The sequence below is a fragment of the Solenopsis invicta genome, chromosome 4 (assembly GCF_016802725.1).
Source record: "Solenopsis invicta isolate M01_SB chromosome 4, UNIL_Sinv_3.0, whole genome shotgun sequence".
NCBI lineage: Eukaryota > Metazoa > Arthropoda > Insecta > Hymenoptera > Formicidae > Solenopsis > Solenopsis invicta.
This window is the reverse complement of record NC_052667.1, coordinates 18099750-18121280: the sequence shown is the minus strand read 5'-3', so window position 1 is coordinate 18121280 and position 21531 is coordinate 18099750. Positions and strand designations below refer to the sequence as shown.

The window sequence follows — 21531 nt, the reverse complement described above, 5'->3', positions numbered from 1 at the left end:
ATCGAAAGAGCTCGATTGTATCCTACGGGAAATAAAAAGAGTCGCGGACCCAGTCGAAAGAGCTCGACTGTATCCTGCGGGAAATAAAGAGAGTCGTGGACCCAATCGAAAGAGCTCGATTGTATCCTACGGGAAATAAAAAGAGTCGCGGACCCAGTCGAAAGAGCTCGACTGTATCCTGCGGAAAATAAAGAGAGTCGTGGACCCAATCGAAAGAGCTCGATTGTATCCTACGGGAAATAAAAAGAGTCGCGGACCCAGTTGAAAGAGCTCGACTGTATCCTGCGGGAAATAAAGAGAGTCGTGGACCCAATCGAAAGAGCTCGATTGTATCCTACGGGAAATAAAAAGAGTCGCGGACCCAGTCGAAAGAGCTCGACTGTATCCTGCGGAAAATAAAGAGAGTCGTGGACCCAATCGAAAGAGCTCGATTGTATCCTACGGGAAATAAAAAGAGTCGCGGACCCAATCGAAAGAGCTCGACTGTATCCTGCGGGAAATAAAGAGAGTCGTGGACCCAATCGAAAGAGCTCGATTGTATCCTACGGGAAATAAAAGAGTCGTGGACCCAATCGAAAGAGCTCGATTGTATCCTACGGGAAATAAAAAGAGTCGCGGACCCAATCGAAAGAGCTCGACTGTATCCTGCGGGAAATAAAGAGAGTCGTGGACCCAATCGAAAGAGCTCGATTGTATCCTACGGGAAATAAAAGAGTCGCGGACCCAATCGAAAGAGCTCGACTGTATCCTGCGGGAAATAAAGAGACTGAGAGTAATAGAGGGAGAAAAGGAAGGGTAGTGCAATAATACTGAATATATGAATGTTTTGAAAAATATAAATCAACAAAACAAATATCTTATGAGAGAGAGAAGGTAGTCTTATGAAGAGTAAAAATAAAAAAATAAAAATACTGGACGGCTGAGACTTACTGTTGGGTGAAGTTTTGAAGGTGCGAACGATTTAGTGGTTGGCAGAGCGGATTCAGCTTACTACGGCGGACGGTTGGTCGACGGTTGGCACTCAGAGTGTTCGGATCTCACAATGCCGCGTCGAATTTAAGTACGGTGAATACGAATCCGAACGTCACAAACTCGGACATATAATGTCACGGAATGTGCGCCGGATCGAACTAGAGTGAATCGCGAAGCGAAAAATGAGCGATTGATCAGAATGAAAAAAGGTGCGGTATGTGCCCGTAAGTGACTGTAAATGATTGTAAGAAAGTAAGTAAGTAAGTGCCCGTAAGTGACTGTAAATGATTGTAAGAAAGTAAGTAAGTAAGTACCCGCGGGCTCCGGAGCTCCTTCCTTTTATACCTGATTCTGCCTATGATTTCTATGGGATTTTAATCCGCAGGTGTACTGCTTCCTATTGTCGTCCGCGCGCTACTTTTTAATTGTACGACAAGTGTTTCGTGTCGATGGGGTCAATCATCCGCCAAAATCGGCACGTGTCAAGGATGGACCAGCCGTATTGACTCGACTTTAGTGTATCTGCGCGGTTAAGGTAGATCATCTTTTCGAAATTTTCGGTTGCTTGGCTGCATCGATTTCGAAAGAAAAGAATTGTTACTCCACAGGACGTAACAAAATAGAATAGGTAACTTCGTATCAGCATATACTAGATGTATCGTGTACAAGTCCATCATAGCACCTCATTTCGAGTACTGTGCCACTCTATTAGTTGGGATGGGTGAAACGCAATTGAATAAACTTCAGATAGCTCAAAACCGTGCCATGAGAGTAATTTTACAGTGCAGTAGATATACCAAAATTGAACACATGCTACACGCCTTACAGTTCATGTCTGTAAGGCAACGGTTATATTATAACGTTAGTGTATTTATCTTTAAAATATTAAATGGCATGGCTTCGGAGGCGTTAAACAATAAAATAGAGATAGTGGGAGGAGAATGCGATAGACAAACGAGGCAGACAGGAAACTTAGCAGTAACTTTCCGTAGAACTAGAAGTGCTCAAAAAAGCCTTTTTTATGAAGGTATAAAAATGTATAATTCGTTACCCACTGTGATTAAGCAATGCAGCGAATTAGTAGCGTTTAAGAGACTGTTAAAAGAGTATATATTAGGTAATATTAATATATAGTTATAATAATTGTGTACAAAAAATAGCTGTGAAAGCTAAATAAAGGTCTATCAATCAATCAATCTCTCTCTCTCTCTCTCTCTCTCTTCTCTCTCTCACTCTCTCTCACTCTGTCTCTCTCTCTCTCTCTCTCTCTCTCTCTCACACTCTCTCTCTGTCTCTCACTCTCTCTCTCTCTCTCTCTCTCTCTCACTCTCTCTCACTCTCTCTCACTCTCTCTCACTCTCTCTCTCACTGTCTCTCACTCTCTCTCTCTCTCTCTCTCTCTCCCTCTTTCCACTTTGTTTAAAAAATCTTAAACATCCTAAAATGCACAACTAGAATAAACGTATCGGCTTTTTTGCAATAATTTATTAATTTAATATGAAATAATTGTTTATTTTATTACAGTTACAATAAATGTTCAAAGTGTGCTCCTACATATTCTTGCGTTTTTTCGTACATTTTGCGTAGCTCTTCGAACTTGATCATTGTCAATTTTTTCAATAGTGCGGAATACCAATTCCGTCATCTCGTTAGCTGTCTGATGTGCATAAATATTTTTTCTTTTATTGTTACCCCCCAAAAAAAATTGCATGGATTGTAATCCGGAGATCGAGCAGGCTACGGAGTAAATACCCACACAACACATGGACGTCCCCGGACGTCCAATACATGTCCACAAAAGTCCTTGTAATGTCCTAGTATCTCGTACGTCCATAGGACGTTCCAAAGACGTCCGAAGGACATCCTGGTTTATCATAGCTGCAGTATGACGTTTGTAGGACATCCGCAAGACATATTTGGGATGATTCGTAATATTTAACATATTATGTATATTAAACATGTTTCCAACATACATAATAAATATACATTCGAAAATTGCGTTGTTCTTTATATTAAATAAGACATTTTGAAGATGTTCTAAGGACGTCCTTTAAATGTCTAGCAGATATTAGTAGTACGTTCCGAAAAGGTCCGTTATATACATATACGAGGTGTGTTCAAAAAGTATCGCGAATTTTGAATTTTCGCGGGTTACGTATATTCGAATTTCGATCTTTTTGTGGCGTTATGTTGGTACTCATGTCTCTCACTTATGCCGACAAGCTCGGCCATTTTGAATGTTCACTTAATTGTTGACAGCTGCTTTGCTTGCACGTGTTTTGGATCGTCTTCGATTTTTACCTATTCAAAAAAATGGATCAAAGAACCTGTATCAAATTTTGTGTGAAAAACGAAATTAAGTGCGCGGATGCATTCCGAATGTTGACTGTGGCATACGGAGAAGCTACCTTGGACCGAAGCAACGTTTATCGGTGGTACAAAATGTTCTCAGAAGGCCGAGAAGATGTGAACGACGAAGAGCGTGCCGGACGCCCGAGCACTTCAACAACAGACGAAAAAATTAATGAAGTGGAGAAAATGGTATTGGCCAATCGTCGAATCACCGTTAGAGAAGTTGCTGAGGACCTAAACATATCGATTGGCTCGTGCCATTCGATTTTTATCAATGATTTGGGCATGAGACGGGTCGCCGCGAAATTCGTACCAAAATTGCTCAATTGCGACCAAAAACAGCATCGCATGAACATTGCTAATGAGATGTTGGACTCTGTCCGCGACGACCCAAATTTGCTCCAGAGGGTCATAACTGGTGACGAATCGTGGGTTTATGGTTATGACGTGGAAACCAAAGCTCAATCATCTCAATGGAAGCTGCCGCACGAACCAAGACCGAAAAAAGCTCGCCAAGTTCGGTCGAATGTGAAAGTTTTGCTGACAGTTTTCTTCGATTGCAGGGGCGTGGTGCATCATGAGTTCTTGCCACAGGGTAGAACGGTCAATAAGGAATATTACCTGTAAGTTATGCGCAATTTGCGCGAAACAATCCGCCAGAAACGCCCGGATTTGTGGAAGAACAAAAATTGGCTTTTGCACCACGATAACGCCCCTGCTCACACATCGTTGCTTGTGCGCGACTTTTTGGCCAAAAACAACACACTAATGATGCCGCAGCCACCGTATTCCCCAGATCTGGTCCCCTGTGACTTTTTCTTGTTCCCTAAACTGAAGAGGCCCATGAAAGGACGACGTTACGCTACGCTTGACGAGATAAAGACGGCATCGAAGGAGGAGCTGAACAAGATAAAAAAAAAATGATTTTTTGAAGTGCTTCGAAGATTGGAAAAACCGTTGGCACAAGTGTATAATATCTCATGGGGATTACTTTGAAGGGGACAAAATAGATATTCATGAATAAATAAATAATTTTTGAAAAAACACAAAATTCGCGATACTTTTTGAACACACCTCGTATGTCAACAAAGTTGAGTATTTTTATTATTATCATCATTATCATTATTATTATAACACAAGAATTTTATAAATTATAAAATTATAAAGATAATTTTTCGTGTTAAAAAATATTTAACAAAAGATATATTTAACCATATATAAACATAAACTACAAATTTTGATAATATGAGAAGCTTTAATATACAGTATATAGCTTTTTAATAAAATATATTATTCGTTAATATTTAATATTTCATTATATATAATATTTAAATTATGTAATATTTAATACATATGTATAATACTATAACGATTAATTTAATATGCTATTTAATGGCTATTTTATTTGTGAGGATAAACCTACTCAAAATATAAATAAATAATAACGTATATTATATCAAGTAAAATTTTTCTTGGAAAAAACGTTTTGGAACGTAAACTTAAAATATAAAGAAAGTAATTATACATCTAGCAGGTATAATAAAAGGTATATATATTTGATTTACAGAATCATATCTGTTTACATGATTCTGTGAATCAAATACATGTATACATTAAAATTCGATTTAATTATAATTTATGAAATCCTGTAATTTCGGATTGAAATGAATTTAACAAGTGAGTGCTGGCACCACTGCTAGGCGGTCACGCCGCGAGAGATCTTCTCGTGAGTCGAATGCGGCCACGGGCGTTATATCTAGGCGCCACCGCGGCCGACTCCCCAGCTCATAACTTCAGTAAGACTTTTAGGAGCTGTTTGTTGTAACCTCGAGACGAATACTCGCTCAGTCTTTTCAAATGTGACGTGTGTGTGGAACGCTGTTCCACATAAATTTTTATAATTTTTACATGTAAATAACAATTTGTATTGTTATTTAATCTTGTACAAAAATGAAATATTTAATTCAAATTTAATCTTTTTTTAGTCTTTTTCAACGAAAAGGATACAAGAAATATTTTTTTGTAAATTAAACATTTATAACATTTTATATTAATGTATTCTGTTTTAATAAATCTATCTGGGTTCCGATTTTATAATATTTTCAATCTGTCTTTACACCATATTTTCGGTGCAGAAATCTCGATTGATTCGGATTACTTTTTTTTTTAATCGGTTTTAATCGCACATTTTCGGCAGGGTTAATACTACTTTTACTAATAAATATCATTTTTTACTAAATAAAGTCCTAATCGCGCAATATAAAATAATGTCCAAACAACGTCCATAAAAGTCCTTTTTGTGTCCTGCTGAGATGTCCTAACGACGTCCATTTGACGTCAGAAGGCGGTACATTGTACGTCCGAAAGACGTTTCCTAGACGTCTACAAGACACAATTAGTATGTCATCTGGACGTCAAGACATGTCCGACCACGACGTCCATTGGACATCTAAAGGACGTCCTTGTGTTGCGTGGGTATTACTTCGAAAAAGTAAGTAATACTTCAAAGAAATAATATTTTCTACAAACAAGTAATATTTATTTACGTAAAGTAAATAATTTGCTTGAATGATTCTAATATCATATTTACGTAAACACGAAAATACTTTTTACAGTGCACATACATAGAATAACTTGCTTTTATACAATGACTTCTCGTTAATTAATTATAATTAATATTAAAAGCATATCGTTTGTTTGAGACAAACTTTACATTCAAGTCTATTTATCTATTACACTACTTCCAATATCATAAATCTTATTTAAAGGCATAGTTTGCCGTTATGAAATTTTCCCCCAATGGTTCGGAAAAGGTGCAATAACTCCGTGGTGTGCTCGATCTCCGGATTATAATAATCCATGCAATCTTTTTTTTGGTGATAAATAAAAGAAAAAAATATTTATGCACACGAACATCGAGACAGCTAACGAGATGACGGAATTGGTATTCCGCACTATTGAAAGAATTGACAATGATCAAGTTTGAAGAGCTACGCAAAATGTACGAAGAAGAGCAAGAATGTGTATCGAGGAGCACATTGCAAATATTTATTGTAACTCTAATGACCCAGATAGACAAATTTCGGCATATTGTTTGCATATTGCCGAAATTTGCCAATTGAAAATGCTTGCATAAAGACGTCAAGATGCGTCGCCAAATAAAATAAATGTTATAAAATAAAAAATGTCTTCTTATGCTGCAAAAATTGCGGCAATATGCTGCTTATTTAATCAGAAAACTAGTGTGATTATATATGTTTGCAGCATATGGAAGAGTTTATCTGATGACAAGGCCTAGTTTACACCGAGCACTTGATACGCGTACTAACTCGTAACTTTCTATTAATTTATCTTACTGTCGACAATGCGTGTATACATAATACATATATTTAATTATCTTGATACATATTGTACCAACTTAATATACTATTTTTTAAATTTATTGCCGAAATTAAGATAATTTAATAGAAAATTACTAGTTAGTACGCGTATCAAGTGCTCGGTGTAAACAAGGTCAAAGCCAATGAACACGACTGTATAGTCGTGAGCTAAAAGGTTGCAACCTTAGAACATATAGACATGGAAGGAGAATGCTTATTGTTCTCGAAAGAAAAATATGTCCAGGGGAAGTGAGAAAAAAAATTATAGTTGCCTCTCTCTCTTATGAGTAACTGCTCAACAGTGCGCAGTGTAGCTTACGTTTGCTTGGCCGGTTTTATCCATGAAAATAGGTTAAGATTCTTTAAGGTTCCAAAGTTGTTAAACGTACTCTTTCGTGAACTGTCAAAAGTTAAACAATGGGCTTATATTGCATTTTATGTGGTAAAAAAGACAAAAATATCTACATATATCTACATCTACAGATACGATGCTTGTATGCGTCAAATTGGCGCGCATGCGCATTTTCGAGCAGTTACTCACAAGAGAGAGGTAAAGTCCCTAGAAGTAGAGAGTCTGGGCATCTGCCCCTAAAATGTCGGTGATGAATATGCAGCGTATGTACGTGAGCTTTATGTATGTGTATGTTTATCATTGTGTGCACTTGAACGTGTTGTATGCTGTTATCGCATTGGCTAAATAGGATTAAACAAAGATCCGTATTGGTGCTGCCATTTTAGGTGCACAATCACTTTCATCCAATCACGTGAAACCCCGAGATGTCCAGACTCTCTACTTCTAGGGACTCTAGAGAGAGGCAACTATGACTTTTTTTCTCACTTCCTCCGGACACATTTTAGTCTGCTATTCTGCTTCCATGTCTATATGTTCTAAGGTTGCAACACATTTTCTTCGATGGTTTTTGGAATGTAGAATTACCCATCAATCAGCGAACGTGATTGGTTGTATCCACAAGTAAGAACCAATTATGTTTGCCGTTTGATGAGCAAGTCTACAGGTTACATCGGCCAGCTGTCAAAACATAATTTATTAACACTACGATACATTCATGATCGCTGACGCAGCATCCGCTTATAATAGTCATGAACGTAAAAACAACTAAGAACAAAACGTGGATCCTAGAATCGGACCCCAGGCATACCTGGCACAAACTGTACACCCAAGGACTTTGATTCTGTCCATGGGAAAATTTTTAAAACTGAAAAGTCGCTATCTTTCTACATACTTACAGTTCATGATTAACGTAACAACCAATAAGCTCTAGTTGTATCATTAATCATGAACTATGAGTATGTAGAAAGTGGTGACTTCTCAGTTTGGAAAATTTCCTCATGGACAAAATCAAAGTCCTTGGGTGTACAGTCGTATTCATTATAGTTGCGACACTTTTTTTTCGATGGTTTTTGGAATGTAGCTTTGCTCATCGAGCGGCAAACGTAATTGATTGGATCCACGAGTAAGAACCAATCATGTTCTCAGCTTTCGTTATAGTTGCACGTTCAGAAACACATCGAAGAAAAAGTTTCGCAACTATAATGAACACGACTGTACACACTTTATTTTATTATTAATTGACGATTATTAAACTTGTTAATTGTTTTCGAATTAATTTTAAATCAATTTGTATTTTTCACATTACATTTAATTACTCCTACAACTTTTTATCTCGTATTATTATATAATTTAGCAAAACAAGAACGAATCATTTTTTTATTTAGTAATAAAATGATGTTCTTCTGAATTACTCCATTATTTATTCGGAGTTATTTGTACCAATCGTACCAATTCTTACTTAAAATGTAGCTAAGTAGTTCTCGATTTGGCCAATTTTCGGACCCGGGGGCACTGAGATCTTAGATTCTCGGACCTCTCCTTCTATCTTATGGAAAAGTGGAGGTATTAGCATTCCACGGTATCGATTATCTAACTAAAATATGGTGAAAATGTGAAAAGTGAACAGTTTACGTGATTTTGTAATTTTCACCATGGTGAAAATGTGAACCATCTCACGTGAATTTATTCGACAAGAAATGTCTTGCCGAATAGTGAGATTGAAAAGAGAAAAATAACTGCTACATGCACACATGAGAAAGATAAATATGCCAAACTCGCTACATAAAATATTATACGCATCGATTGAAAATAATCGCAGAAATCGTAATCGCTGTTATTTGACGAAAAAAATGAAGAGGAAGAATAAATATTAAAAGTTACAAGAAGAAGATTGAGGGATCTAATCCGTTTGCATTACTAGAAACTCAATTTCGTTCGTTATATAGGTGAAATTTATATAATATTAATGGAAGAGATTATGTCATAACTGTATCCTATTAAATAATAAATAAATTGCAGATTATCTAGAGAATGGATTTCTGTTCAAGCCTCAGTACTATATTTTATTATTTCTAACTCTCACTGAGTCACAGTACCACGTGAAAAAATAGTATAGTCTCGAACAAAATTATATTCCCCATATTAGTAAACTAGTCGTATTTTCACTTCATAGTTACACAATTGGGTGAATATTTTCACGTGAGATAAAAATGTGAGAAGTGAACCATCTCACCAAAATTATACAATCATGCCCAGAGGTATCCCACATAGCACGTAATATTTCTGTGATATCACAGAATCATTGCAATATCACAGAAATATTACATATTACTGTGAAATATCACAGAAATATTACTGTGATATTACACAGTGATAATGACATTGAAATATTCCACTGATATCACAGAAATATCACAGAAATATTACTGTGATATTACACAGTGATAATAACATTAAAATATTTCAATGATATCATTGCAATATACTGTTGCAATATTTAATTCCAAAGAACAAGGTAATGTCAAATGACTTTTTTATTATGTCTTATTAATGCAACGTCACTATCTCTTTGATTAATTTCGATATTTTCAATATCCATAATATTCTTGGTAATTTCGGTATCCTATAGAAGAAATCAACTTACAAATAAAATAATTATGTCTTTGCCCTTTCGTGGAATAAAAGTGAAAGTTAAGAAAAAAAGTTAATTAACTTTATTATTAGTTTAGATATTTACTTAGTTTATCCCTTAAACTGTATATATGTATAAACTATAATGTACGCTCTTCTATGTAATCTATCAATTTAACCCTTACGAGGTAACGTCGGGTCACTCGTGCCTCGGCAAAAGTGACTCTCATTGGTAGCTCGGGGAGGAGGGAAGGGAGCCCGACCGAACTGTGCTGGAAAAAATTGTATAGTAGTAGGCTACTAGATTTCCAAGTGCCGACTCCGCAGTACCTTACCAGCAGTCGTGAGAGCCAGACGTATTTTGGAAAAGGCACGAGTGACCCGACGTTACCGACAACGAGTGCAAATAGTGCAAGGTAAGAAATTTAGTTTTTTCGATTTTTTGCTATTTTTTGACTACAAAAGTGTGTTTTTACAAAAGGATACATAAATCTAAACGAAAAGAGTTATCTAAACGAAAGAGAAACATTGAGTATTCTAATGTAATTCTTGAATGTAAACAGGTATTGAAAATTGTAAGGTTATTTGTAATGTTTTGATGGAAATTTTTATTTCATTATATAGAAAATATGTTTCAACGATCACCTGCTCAGATTGATCGCATTTTGCGTCCTCGAGAGCAAGAAGTCGATTACGGCGGCGAAGAAAGCGACTCCGAAGTAGATTACGTGGAGGATCGAGAATCCAGCGAGACGGAAGCTTCGTGTTCAGAAGGCGAGTCAGACGAAGTAGAAGACGAGATAGAAGATGAAGAAGACGAAGCAGCACCGGTCCAAAGGCGTCGGCGAAAATTTGTGTACGGCAAGGATAAATATAAGTGGTGCCTCGAAACCCCGGAAACACGCGGTCGTCGTTCCGACTCCTTGCGGTTACATTTACCAGCAGCAGAAGGTAATAGCTTGAATGCTAGCAATCCTTATGAATCGTGGAACGTGTTGTTTACCGATGAAATGCTTGAACTGATTTTGAAATGGACCAATGCTGAAATTGAGAGGCATAATATAGATAATAACGCGAATAATGCAGAAGCTGCAACTTTTGCTCCTCTTTCAATTAACGAATTGAAAGCATTTATCGGTTTATTGTATTATCAAGGAGTAAACAAAAACAATCATTTGAATCTGACCGAAATGTGGTCTAATGAATTTGGGAGCAATTTGTACAGGACTGTTATGTCTGAAAAAAGATTTAGTTTTATCGGGGCACGGCTGCGCTTTGATGATAAGAGTACTCGAGCTGAGAGACGTACGGTTGATGTGCTCGCTCCTATTCGCGAATTCGGGATTTGTTTATCGGCAATTGCCAAAAAAATTACACACCGGGCAAAAATTTGACGATAGACGAGCAGTTATTGGGGTTCAGGGGTAAGTTTTCAGCTCGCGTGTACATTCCATCGAAGCCAGCTCGCTATGGCATAAAAATTTTGTCGCTGAATGATTCAAAAAACTTTTATTTGTATAATGCGATTCCGTATACTGGGAAAGTTCAGCCGGAGCGAGCAGAATCTGTACCAACTTTCTTTGTAAGGCGTCTTTCCGAGCCAATTCACGATTCAGGCAGAATAATCACATGCGATAATTGGTTTTCTTCGGTGGAATGTTTCAAAAAAATGCTTGAATCCCACGATTTGCGAATGATTGGCACTTTACGGAAAAACAAAAGGCAGATCCCAGAATCATTCAAACGCACCGCTTCTGCTGGTACAATGAGAGTAGGCTACGACGGAAAACTTTCGTTGACTTCTTACTGTCCCAAAAAAAATAAAGTAGTGCTCGTGTTGTCGTCAGTGCATAAATCCGTGAAGATGAATGAAGATAAGTTGAAACCCGAAACAATTCTGTACTATAATGAAACTAAAAGTGGAACAGACGTTTTCGATCAATTGTGCGGCAATTATTCATGTGCCAGAAATACACCGAGATGGTCGTTACGTTTATTTTTTGGAATTATTGATCAGGCAGGAGTTAACAGCTGCATCCTGTGGAACTTACTTACCGAACACGAGATTTATACGCGTCGTGAATTTCTAAATAACTTAGTTCTTGCTTTGGTGAAGCCGTATTTGCACGATCGCATGAATATTCCAAGACTACCAAAGGCGACGCAGCAAAATATTAGAGTCATCTTGGGTACTACTGAGAATCACAAAGTTTTTGAATCAAATAAAATGGCCAAACGAAAACGGTGTGCTTATTGTGAACCGTCAAAAGATAAAAAAACATTTTTGTGCTGCAGCAAGTGTCGCAAGCTTGTTTGCGAAGAACACCGATACGAAATCTGTATTCATTGTGTGTAATTGTAATATTTTATATTTTTATACTTAATAACATAAAATTACACATAAATGTTATTTTCATTAATACATTAATTAAAAAATAAGGAAATGTCTACTTTATTGTAAATTTTATACATTTACGCATTTTCTAAAAAATCGATTTTTCATGCTCAAAACTTAAGCATTCTCTAAATTTGTTGAGCAATTTGAGTTTTTCTTCTTCAAAGTACAACTCTTAAGCTTTCATTTTCCGTTAAAATCATTACAAAATATTAATTTTATCAAAAGTTATTTAGAAAAAAAAATTTTTTAAACATTTTCATTTGTTTATTTAATTATACAAAAAAAAAAATAATAATAAATTGCCAAAATGGTTAATCGTCTTCATTCTAGGATAGTAAATGAGTCACCAAGAATTTTTTCAGATTTTTTAAAGCATTTTTAAGCAAAATTTTAATCATCGGACACGAGTGACCCGACGTTACCATGTAAAGGTAGTAAAAATGACGTTACCTCGTAAGGGTTAATTATTGCTTTACAACTCGATCAATAATGATTTTATTAAAAAATTACATTACCTTTGTATTTGTCTTATTACCATTTATAATTTTTACAGGAGCACAAAAATCGATTTTAATTTTTAAAAATTTTTATCATAAGGTATTTAAAAAAAAAAAGTTTACAAAAAGTTTTGTTAATACACATTTAATATTCACTTGGCAATAAATATTTTAAAGTATATTTAGAAGTTTTTGAAAAAAATATACATTTTTACGTCGTTTAATATTTACTGCTCGGTACATTATTTTATGAAATAGTTTATTCATTAATATTGATTAGACTATTAAACACCACAGTAAAAGGTTTTTCAAGTTTTTAAAATATTAAATTTCCAACAAATTTTTCTTTAGATTTCATTTTTTTTCAACTCTATTAAAAAATATGATTATATATATTCTATCATTAATTAGGTATTTTATAATGTTCATTAATTATATGTATGTGTATAATGTTGCGGCTCGGTCACCGACCGTCACACATACGACGAAACAAGTGAGCGCGTGCACAGCCGCTATGCGGTCCCGCCGTGTGTATAAGACTCCACGCAAACAAGTGAGTGCTGGCACCACCGCTAGGTGGCCGCGCCGCTGGAGACCTTGTGGCGTTCTTACACTCTTTCACTTACACTATTTATTCTTACACTTACACTTTCTACACTTGTTACTTAGCAACACACTAAACATCTTTTGTTAAAAACATTTACTTCTTTATTAATATATTGTCTGTCAAGGAATGAACACGTTTATAATAAATATCTTTCAATCTCGAATAAATCTAGTGATTTATACATTAAGTCGCTACATTTTTGGTGACCCCGACGTGATCACGGTGTGAGCTGAAATATCTCTTGACGCGGGAAGTTTGATTTCCGAAGTGCCATTTGGTGTCTACAAGAATCTTCGAATTTTGATTTCTGGATCGTCTTGGTTCTTCTCTGGAAGCATCAGTTTAATAAAATGCCTGTGGACAGAACTCCTGTTAAATCTGAGTCAACTCCGTCAACTTCTACTACTTCAGCGTCAACCGTAAGCCTACAAGAACAGGTCGGAACAGAGATTTTAAATTTATCTTTTGGTTTTGAACATCAGTCATCGGGTGAGTCCACTCAGATTCATTCAAATGAATTTCGCCTTTTGAAACTTCCAACCTTTTGGCATAAACAACCTAAGCTGTGGTTTGCTCAGATTGAGAGTGAATTTACTGTATACCGTATCCGTTCTGAGGATATTAAATATAGTTCAGTTATTCGTCATCTTGATGAACAAGCGTTAGTCGCGATTTCAGAGATTGTTGAAAATCCGCCTGAAATTGATAAATATAATCAGTTAAAGAAAGCACTCGTTCATCGTTTCACGGATTCTGAAGAAAAACGTTTGAGACAATTATTAGCTAGTATTGAGTTAAATGACAAAAGGCCTTCAGAACTTTTACGTGAAATCCGTCAATTATCCGGTGGTTCTTTAGCAGATAACATTTTACATTCGATTTGGCTACAACGTTTACCATATAAAGTTCAAGCGACTCTTGCAGTGGTTGAAAATGTACCTTTAGTCAAGCTCTCGGAACTCGCGGATAAAATAGTTGAACGTGATACTGGTTTTCAAGTCGCGGAAGTTAATACGCAATCAACCTCTAAACAATCTGATTTTGCTGATTTGGAACAAAGAATCGCTGCGCTTGAAGTATCTCATCGTCGTGGCAGATCTTTTAGCCGATCTAGAAGCAAATCAAAATTCAGATCAAATTCACGAAATAAAAGATCTAATTCTAAAGATCAGTCAATTTGTTTTTATCACAAAAAATTTGGTAATAAGGCAAAGAGATGTACCATTCCTTGCTTGATGTCAAAAACTCTTACCGACTCTCAGGAAAACTAGAAGCGCCGTTGAAGATTGAGGCTGCTTACAACGGTTTACCTTGCCATCGCCTCGTAATTTTTGACAAATCAACTAATTTACATTTTCTTGTTGATACTGGTGCTGATATTTCCTTAATACCTAAGAGAGTTTTGTTTAAACCATTACCAGCTAATTTTAAACTTTTTGCTGCCAATGGTACTCAAATTCATACTTATGGTTCTAAAACTCTTTCTTTGGATCTTGGCCTCAGGAGAAATTTCCGTTGGAAATTTTGCATCGCGGATATTCAACGTCCCATTTTAGGTGCAGATTTCCTTGGATATTTTAATCTCCTAGTTGACATTAAAAACAAACGCTTGGTCGACTCTGTTACTGGCCTTAAACATTTTGGAAAGATCCAAGAAGTTTCACAATTATCCATATGTACCATGTCTCCTGACTCTCCTTATCACAGGATTTTAGCGGAATTTCCTGGACTTACTCGATTTGCTCCTCTTTCTTCGGTGAAGTCTTATGGAATTGAACATCGTATCATCACGGAAGGATCTCCTAAATTTTCAGTTCCCAGAAGACTTTCTCCGGAAAAACTCAAGTTTGCCAAGGAGGAATTCAAGTTTATGATGGAACAAGGAATTTGTAGACCTTCGAGTAGTACTTGGGCAGCCCCTTTACATATGGTTCCCAAATCGGAAAATGTTTGGAGACTTTGTGGTGATTATCGTGCATTAAATTCGGCTACCATTCCTGATCGTTACCCACTGCCTCATATTCAAGATTTTACTTCTGGGCTTTATGGTAAGAATATCTTCTCCAAGATTGACTTAGTAAAAGCGTACTATCAAGTACCCGTCGCCAAAGAGGATATTCACAAGATCGCCGTTACCACACCTTTTGGACTTTTTGAATTTTTAGTCATGCCTTTTGGTCTTCGTAACGCAGCTCAAACTTTTCAAAGATTAATGAACTCACTGCTCAGTGATTTAGATTTTGTTTTTTGCTATCTTGACGACATTCTTATAGCTTCCAAAAATGAACAAGAACATATTGCCCATTTGCGCATTATTTTTGATCGTTTATTACAAGCCGGAATGTCAATTAATGTATCCAAATGTCTTTTTGGACAAAAAGAACTTTCTTTCCTTGGATACCTAGTTTCAGATCAAGCTATTAAACCTACAACAGAAAAAGTAAAATCTATTATTGATTTTCCTAAACCTAAGACAATTCATGATATGCGCAGATTTATTGGCATTATCAATTATTATCGTCGCTGTCTTAAAAATGCAGCCGAACATCAAGCTTTACTTACTGAATTTTTAAAGGATAGTCGCAAGAGAGATAGAAGAGTTATCCCTTGGAATAATGAAACTGAAACAGCCTTTCAAAATTGTAAAGAAGAACTTCTCCGAGTTACTACTCTTTCTCATCCTGCTCCACATGTTCCTTTGATTTTAACTTGTGATGCTTCTAATTTTGCTGTTGGAGCGTCTCTAGAACAAACCATTGTTAGTAAACTTATTGCATTCTTTTCTAAAAAACTTGATCAAACTCAGAAGAATTATAGCACCTATGATCGAGAACTACTTAGTATTTATTTAGCTATTAAGCACTTTAAATATTTACTTGAAGGACGTCAACTGATTATTAGAACAGATCACAAGCCTTTGATTTATGCTTTTCGGCAGAAACTTGATAAAGCATCTCCTAGACAGATCAGACAATTGGATTTTATAGCCCAATTTTCTACTGATATTGTTTATATTTCAGGCAAGTGAAATTCTGTAGCCGATGCTCTTTCAAGAATTGAATCAGTTTCAATGCCAATTATAGTTTCTCTTGATGAGTTAGCTGATTATCAAAAAGAAGATGAAGAACTTCAAGACTTACTTTCTTCGAACTCTTCTCTTCAGTTAAGGAAACTTATTCTTTCTGGTTCAACTTCTCCTATTTATTGTGATTGTTCCTCTGAACTAATTCGTCCTTATGTACCTAAATCTCTTCGCAAGAGGATTTTCGATGTTGTTCATGGTCTTGCTCATCCCAGTGGTAGATCAACAGCTAAACAACTTTTGCATAAATTTATTTGGCCATCTTTAAAAAAGGATGTTAAAGAATGGACTCGTACGTGTCTGCCTTGCCAACGTTCCAAGATTTCAAGACACACGAAGAATGTTCCTGTTAGAATCGAGATTCCGGATCAACGTTTTCAACATGTCCACTTAGACTTGATTGGTCCTCTTCCATCTTGTCAAGATTTTCGTTATTGCCTCACGATTATTGATCGTTTTTCACGTTGGCCTGAAGCTATCCCTCTTAAGGAAATCTCTGCTGATACTGTTTCTACAGCTTTTTATACTCATTGGGTAGCTAGATACGGTTCTCCCTTAACCATCACCACGGATCAAGGATCGCAGTTTGAAGCATCTCTTTTCAAGGCTTTAACCAATTTGATTGGTTGTGACAGGAAAAGAACTTCGGCTTATCATCCTGCTTCAAATGGCATTTTGGAAAGGTGGCATAGGACTGTCAAGACTGCCATTATGTGTCATCAGACGAAGAATTGGCTAGAGTCTCTTCCTTCAGTTCTTCTGGGTCTTCGTTCATGTTTTAAAGAAGATTTAAAGGCTTCACCTGCGGAACTACTCTATGGAACCACTCTTCGGATTCCTGGAGGATTTTTTATTGAAGAGGATTTTCCTGCGGATCCTGAAATCTTTTTAGAAAAACACAGAATTCATATGAGGAATGTTAGATCTTCACCAACCAGTCATCACATCAAGAAATCTCCTTTTGTACATAAAAATCTTTGTGATTGTACTCACGTTTGGATTCGTGATGATGCTGTCAAGAAATCTCTTCAACCTCCTTATTCTGGGCCTTTTCTTGTTGTCAAACGTATTTCTGATTATTTGTTCTCTATAAACGTTTCAGGTAATATTGTTAATGTTTCTACGGAACGGCTTAAACCAGCTTTTCTTCCAAGAGAAGATTTCTCTGCAGTTTCTACTTCCTTACCTTGCTCTTCTTCTACGGAACCTGTAACCAGTTTGGATGTTCCCGCTTCTATTTCTGTTCCTGTTTCAAGACCTTTAAGAACTTACCCGGCTAAGAAGAAAGTTCATTTCGCAACGTAGTCGTCGCTTAGGGGGGAGTACTGTGGCGTTCTTACACTCTTTCACTTACACTATTTATTCTTACACTTACACTTTCTACACTTGTTACTTAGCAACACACTAAACATCTTTTGTTAAAAACATTTACTTCTTTATTAATATATTGTCTGTCAAGGAATGAACACGTTTATAATAAATATCTTTCAATCTCGAATAAATCTAGTGATTTATACATTAAGTCGCTACAACCTTCTCGTGAGTCAAGTGCAGCCACAGGTGTTATATCTAGACGCCACTGCGGCCGACCGAGCCGACTCACCACGACTCACTAGCTCACACTTAAGTGATGAGATTTTAAAGAAAATCGTTGCTTGTTGTAATTTGAAAACGAATACTCGTTCTAATTTTTTTCCCAATGTGACGTCCCTTGAAAAAAAGTTGATAAACTTGTTCTAATGAACTGATTTCTGATCAGTAACGGATTATATTTTGTCAGTTAACTGATAAAATGTCATCAGTTACTGATCAGTAATCAGTTTATTGAAACAAGTTTATCAACTTTTTTTTCAAGGGGTACGTGTGGAACGCTGTTCCACATAAAATTTTATATTTTTACATGTAAATAATATTTTGTATTGTTATTTAATCTTGAACATAAATTAAAATTATAATTCAAATTGAATCTTTTTTAACAAAAATGAAAAAGGATACAAGAGATTTTTTTTGTAAGTTAAACATTTATTACGTTTACATTATTGTATTGTTTTAATAAATATAATTATTTTTTTCTATGTCTAATATATATTACATATAACAATATGAAAATAATATTAAGTATAACAATAAAAATGAAATAAAGTAAAATAATTTATTTATTTAATTTCTTGCAATATTATTTAAATATCACATAAACATCACAGAAATATTTTGAAATATGACAGTAATATTACTATGAAATATCACAGTAATATTACAGTGATGCGTTTTCGCGGACATTTTGATATTACTGTGATATCACAGTAATATTTCGTGATATTTCTGCAATATTTCATTTGTAATATTGCAATGTAAAAGTGATATTGCTGTGATATCACTGCAATATTAAGTGCTATGTGGCCCACATAGCACGTAATATTTTTGTGATATCACAAAAATATTGCAATATCACAGAAATATTACATATTACTATGAAATATCACAGAAATATTACTGTGATATTACACAGTGATAATGACATTGAAATATTCCACTGACATCACAGAAATATCACAAAAACATTACTGTGATATTACACAGTGATAATAACATTAAAATATTCCAGTGATATCATTGCAATATATTGTTGCAATATTTAATTCCAAAGAACAAGGCAATGTCAAATGACTTTTTTATTATGTCTTATTAATGCAACGTCACTATCTCTTTGATTAATTTCGATATTTTCAATATCCATAATATTCTTGATAATTTTGATATTCTACAGAACAAATCAACTTACAAATAAAATAATTATGTCTTTGCCCTTTCGTAGAATGAAAGTAAAAGTTAAGAAAAAAAATTAATTAACTTTATTATTAGTTTAGATATTTACTTAGTTTATCCCTTAAACTGTATATATAAACTATAATGTACGCTCTTCTATGTAATCTATCAATTTAATTATTGCTTTACAACTTGATCAATAATAATTTTATTAAAAAAATACAGAAAAACCTTTGTATTTGTCTTATTGCCATTTATAATTTTTACAGGAGTACAAAAATCGATTTTAATTTTTGAAAATTTTCATTATGAGGAATTTTTTTAAAGAAAATGTTTACAAAAGTTTTGTCAATACACATTTATTATTCACTTGGCAGTAAATATTTTAAGGTATATTTAGAAGTTTTTGAAAAAATATACATTTTTACGTCGTTTAATATTTATTGCTTGGTACATTATTTTGTAAAATAGTTTATTCATTAATATTGATTAGACTATTATACACCACAGTAGGTTTTTCAAGTTAATTAAAATATTAAATTTCCAACAAATTTTTCTTTAGATTTCATTTCTTTAACTCTATTAAAAAAAAAGATTATATATATTCCATCAATAATTAGGTATTTTACAATGTTCATTAATTATATGTATGTATATAACGTTGCGGCTCGGTCACCGACCGTCACAACATACGACAAAACAAGCAAGCGCGTGTACAGCCGCTATGCGGTCCCGCCGTGTGTATAAGACTCCACGCAAATAAGTGAGTGCTGACACTACCGCTAGGTGGCCGCGCCGCTGGAGACCTTCTCGTGAGTCAAGTGCAGCCACAGGTGTTATATCTAGACGCCACCGCGGCCGACTCGTTAACTCACACTTCAGTGAGATTTTAAGGAAAATTGTTGCTTGTTGTAATTTGGAGACGAATACTCGTTCTGATTCTTTTCCCAATGTGATGTGCGTGTGGAACGCTGTTCCACATAAAATTTTATATTTTTACATCTAAATAATATTTTCTATTGTTATTTAATCTTAAACATAAATTAAAATTATAATTCAAATTAAATCTTTTTTAACAAAAATGAAAAAGGACACAAGAGATATTTTTTGTAAATTAAACATTTAATACGTTTACATTATTGTATTCTGTTTTAATAAATATAATTATTTTTTTCTATGTCTAATATATATTACATGTAACAATATGAAAATAATATTAAGAATAACAATAAAAATTAAAGAAATTAAAACAATTAATTAAAATAATAATTAATTCCTTGCAATATCATTTAAATATCACATAAACATCACAAAAATATTGTGAAATATCACAGTAATATTACTGTGAAATATCACAGTAATATTACTGTGATGCGTTTTCGCGGACATTTTGATATTACTGTGATATCACAGTAATATTTCGTGATATTTCTGCAATATTTCATTTGTAATATTGCAATGAAAAAGTGATATTGCTGTGATACCACTGCAATATTACGTGCTATGTGGGGATGCATATCATTTTTTGGGGGTGTGCATCGTTACAATTTAAAGAATAGTATACTAAGCTGGTACAATATAAATCGAGATATTTAAATATATGTACCATGAATACACGCATTGTCGAAAGTAAGATAATTTAATAGAAAGTTACGAGTTAGTACGCGTATCAAGTGCTCGGTGTAAACTAGGCCAATATGACACGCTTGCTCCTTGAACTCTGACTACGAAAAGGCGCGCTCCTGCTGTTTGCGGGAGCCTATATAGCTTGCGACACGATCTGTTCCCGAGGGTTTCACGTGAAACTTTTTGCGGTTTTGCAGGGAACAAATCGTGCCGGACTTAGCCGTTCAAAATACGCGAGATCGTCGCCGAACGCCAATTGGTCAGCTACCGCGCGCATCACTCGCGCAATCACGCAGGCGGTAGACCGAGCTCACCGCTTCGCTCCGATCGGCAAACAATAACACGTTAATTCCAAAGCCAAGAATCGATCGTCTGAAACTAAAAAATAATAATCTCAGCGCTTCGTAACATTCTTAGCTTTAGAATTAATGACTGACAATTTAGAATTAACTCTGAAAAAAGCTGGAAAATTGTGGCGTTCCGCAACACAAACTAAAAAATAAACTATGATAAAATAAGAAATAACTTAAAATAATTTTTTTCTTTTTTGCTTTAAATAAATAAAGTATCAACAAGCACATACATCAATAATATCAACAAAGAAAATATTTTTTTATATTAATAAAAATAAAATATTACGTACGTATTAATAAGATTATAATTTTTTACCTGTGGAAACTAATTTTTATTTGTTCTAATACTTTCTAAAATATATTTTTATATCTGTCTAAAGAATTTGTCGTGAAACATTCTGCTACTATGCATTTTACCATTTTTATTTTTAAAGAGTGAATTAACGTTGATGAATAAGACGAATGAGTTTGAGTATCTAACCTAACTTTATAGCTGTCACACTAACACAGCGCAA

The 21531-nt window shown here is 34.9% G+C and overlaps 3 protein-coding genes across 3 annotated transcripts; all 3 read left to right on the top strand.

The window, feature by feature from the left end:
• The first annotated feature begins 9799 nt into the window (after positions 1 to 9799).
• On the top strand, positions 9800 to 12073 carry LOC105204480. Its single transcript, XM_026132398.2, has 2 exons — positions 9800 to 10103; positions 10312 to 12073. The coding sequence occupies exon 2, from the start codon at positions 10317 to 10319 to the stop codon at positions 11079 to 11081; it is 765 nt and encodes a 254-aa protein (XP_025988183.2). The 5' UTR covers positions 9800 to 10103; positions 10312 to 10316; the 3' UTR covers positions 11082 to 12073.
• A 1466-nt stretch (positions 12074 to 13539) lies between these two features.
• LOC120357607 lies at positions 13540 to 14460 on the top strand. The gene has a single exon (XM_039448448.1). The coding sequence runs from the start codon at positions 13540 to 13542 to the stop codon at positions 14458 to 14460; it is 921 nt and encodes a 306-aa protein (XP_039304382.1).
• A 410-nt stretch (positions 14461 to 14870) lies between these two features.
• On the top strand, positions 14871 to 21004 carry LOC120357606 (uncharacterized protein K02A2.6-like). Its single transcript, XM_039448447.1, has 4 exons — positions 14871 to 15947; positions 16210 to 16213; positions 16273 to 17234; positions 20861 to 21004. Exons 1-4 carry the CDS (start codon positions 14871 to 14873, stop codon positions 21002 to 21004), a joined length of 2187 nt encoding a protein of 728 aa, XP_039304381.1.
• Positions 21005 to 21531: the final 527 nt, after the last annotated feature.

What these genes read in the sequence shown, in the direction of transcription:
- LOC105204480 (XM_026132398.2), top strand. Translation starts at nt 10,317, where the DNA reads ATGTTTCAACGATCACCTGCTCAGATTGATCGCATTTTGCGTCCTCGA.
- LOC120357607 (XM_039448448.1), top strand. Translation starts at nt 13,540, where the DNA reads ATGCCTGTGGACAGAACTCCTGTTAAATCTGAGTCAACTCCGTCAACT.
- LOC120357606 (XM_039448447.1), top strand. Translation starts at nt 14,871, where the DNA reads ATGTCTCCTGACTCTCCTTATCACAGGATTTTAGCGGAATTTCCTGGA. An exon ending in ACATCAAGAAATCTCCTTTT is followed by an intron (nt 17,235 to 20,860) that starts GTACATAAAAAT and finishes GCGGTTTTGCAG; the next exon opens with GGAACAAATCGTGCCGGACT.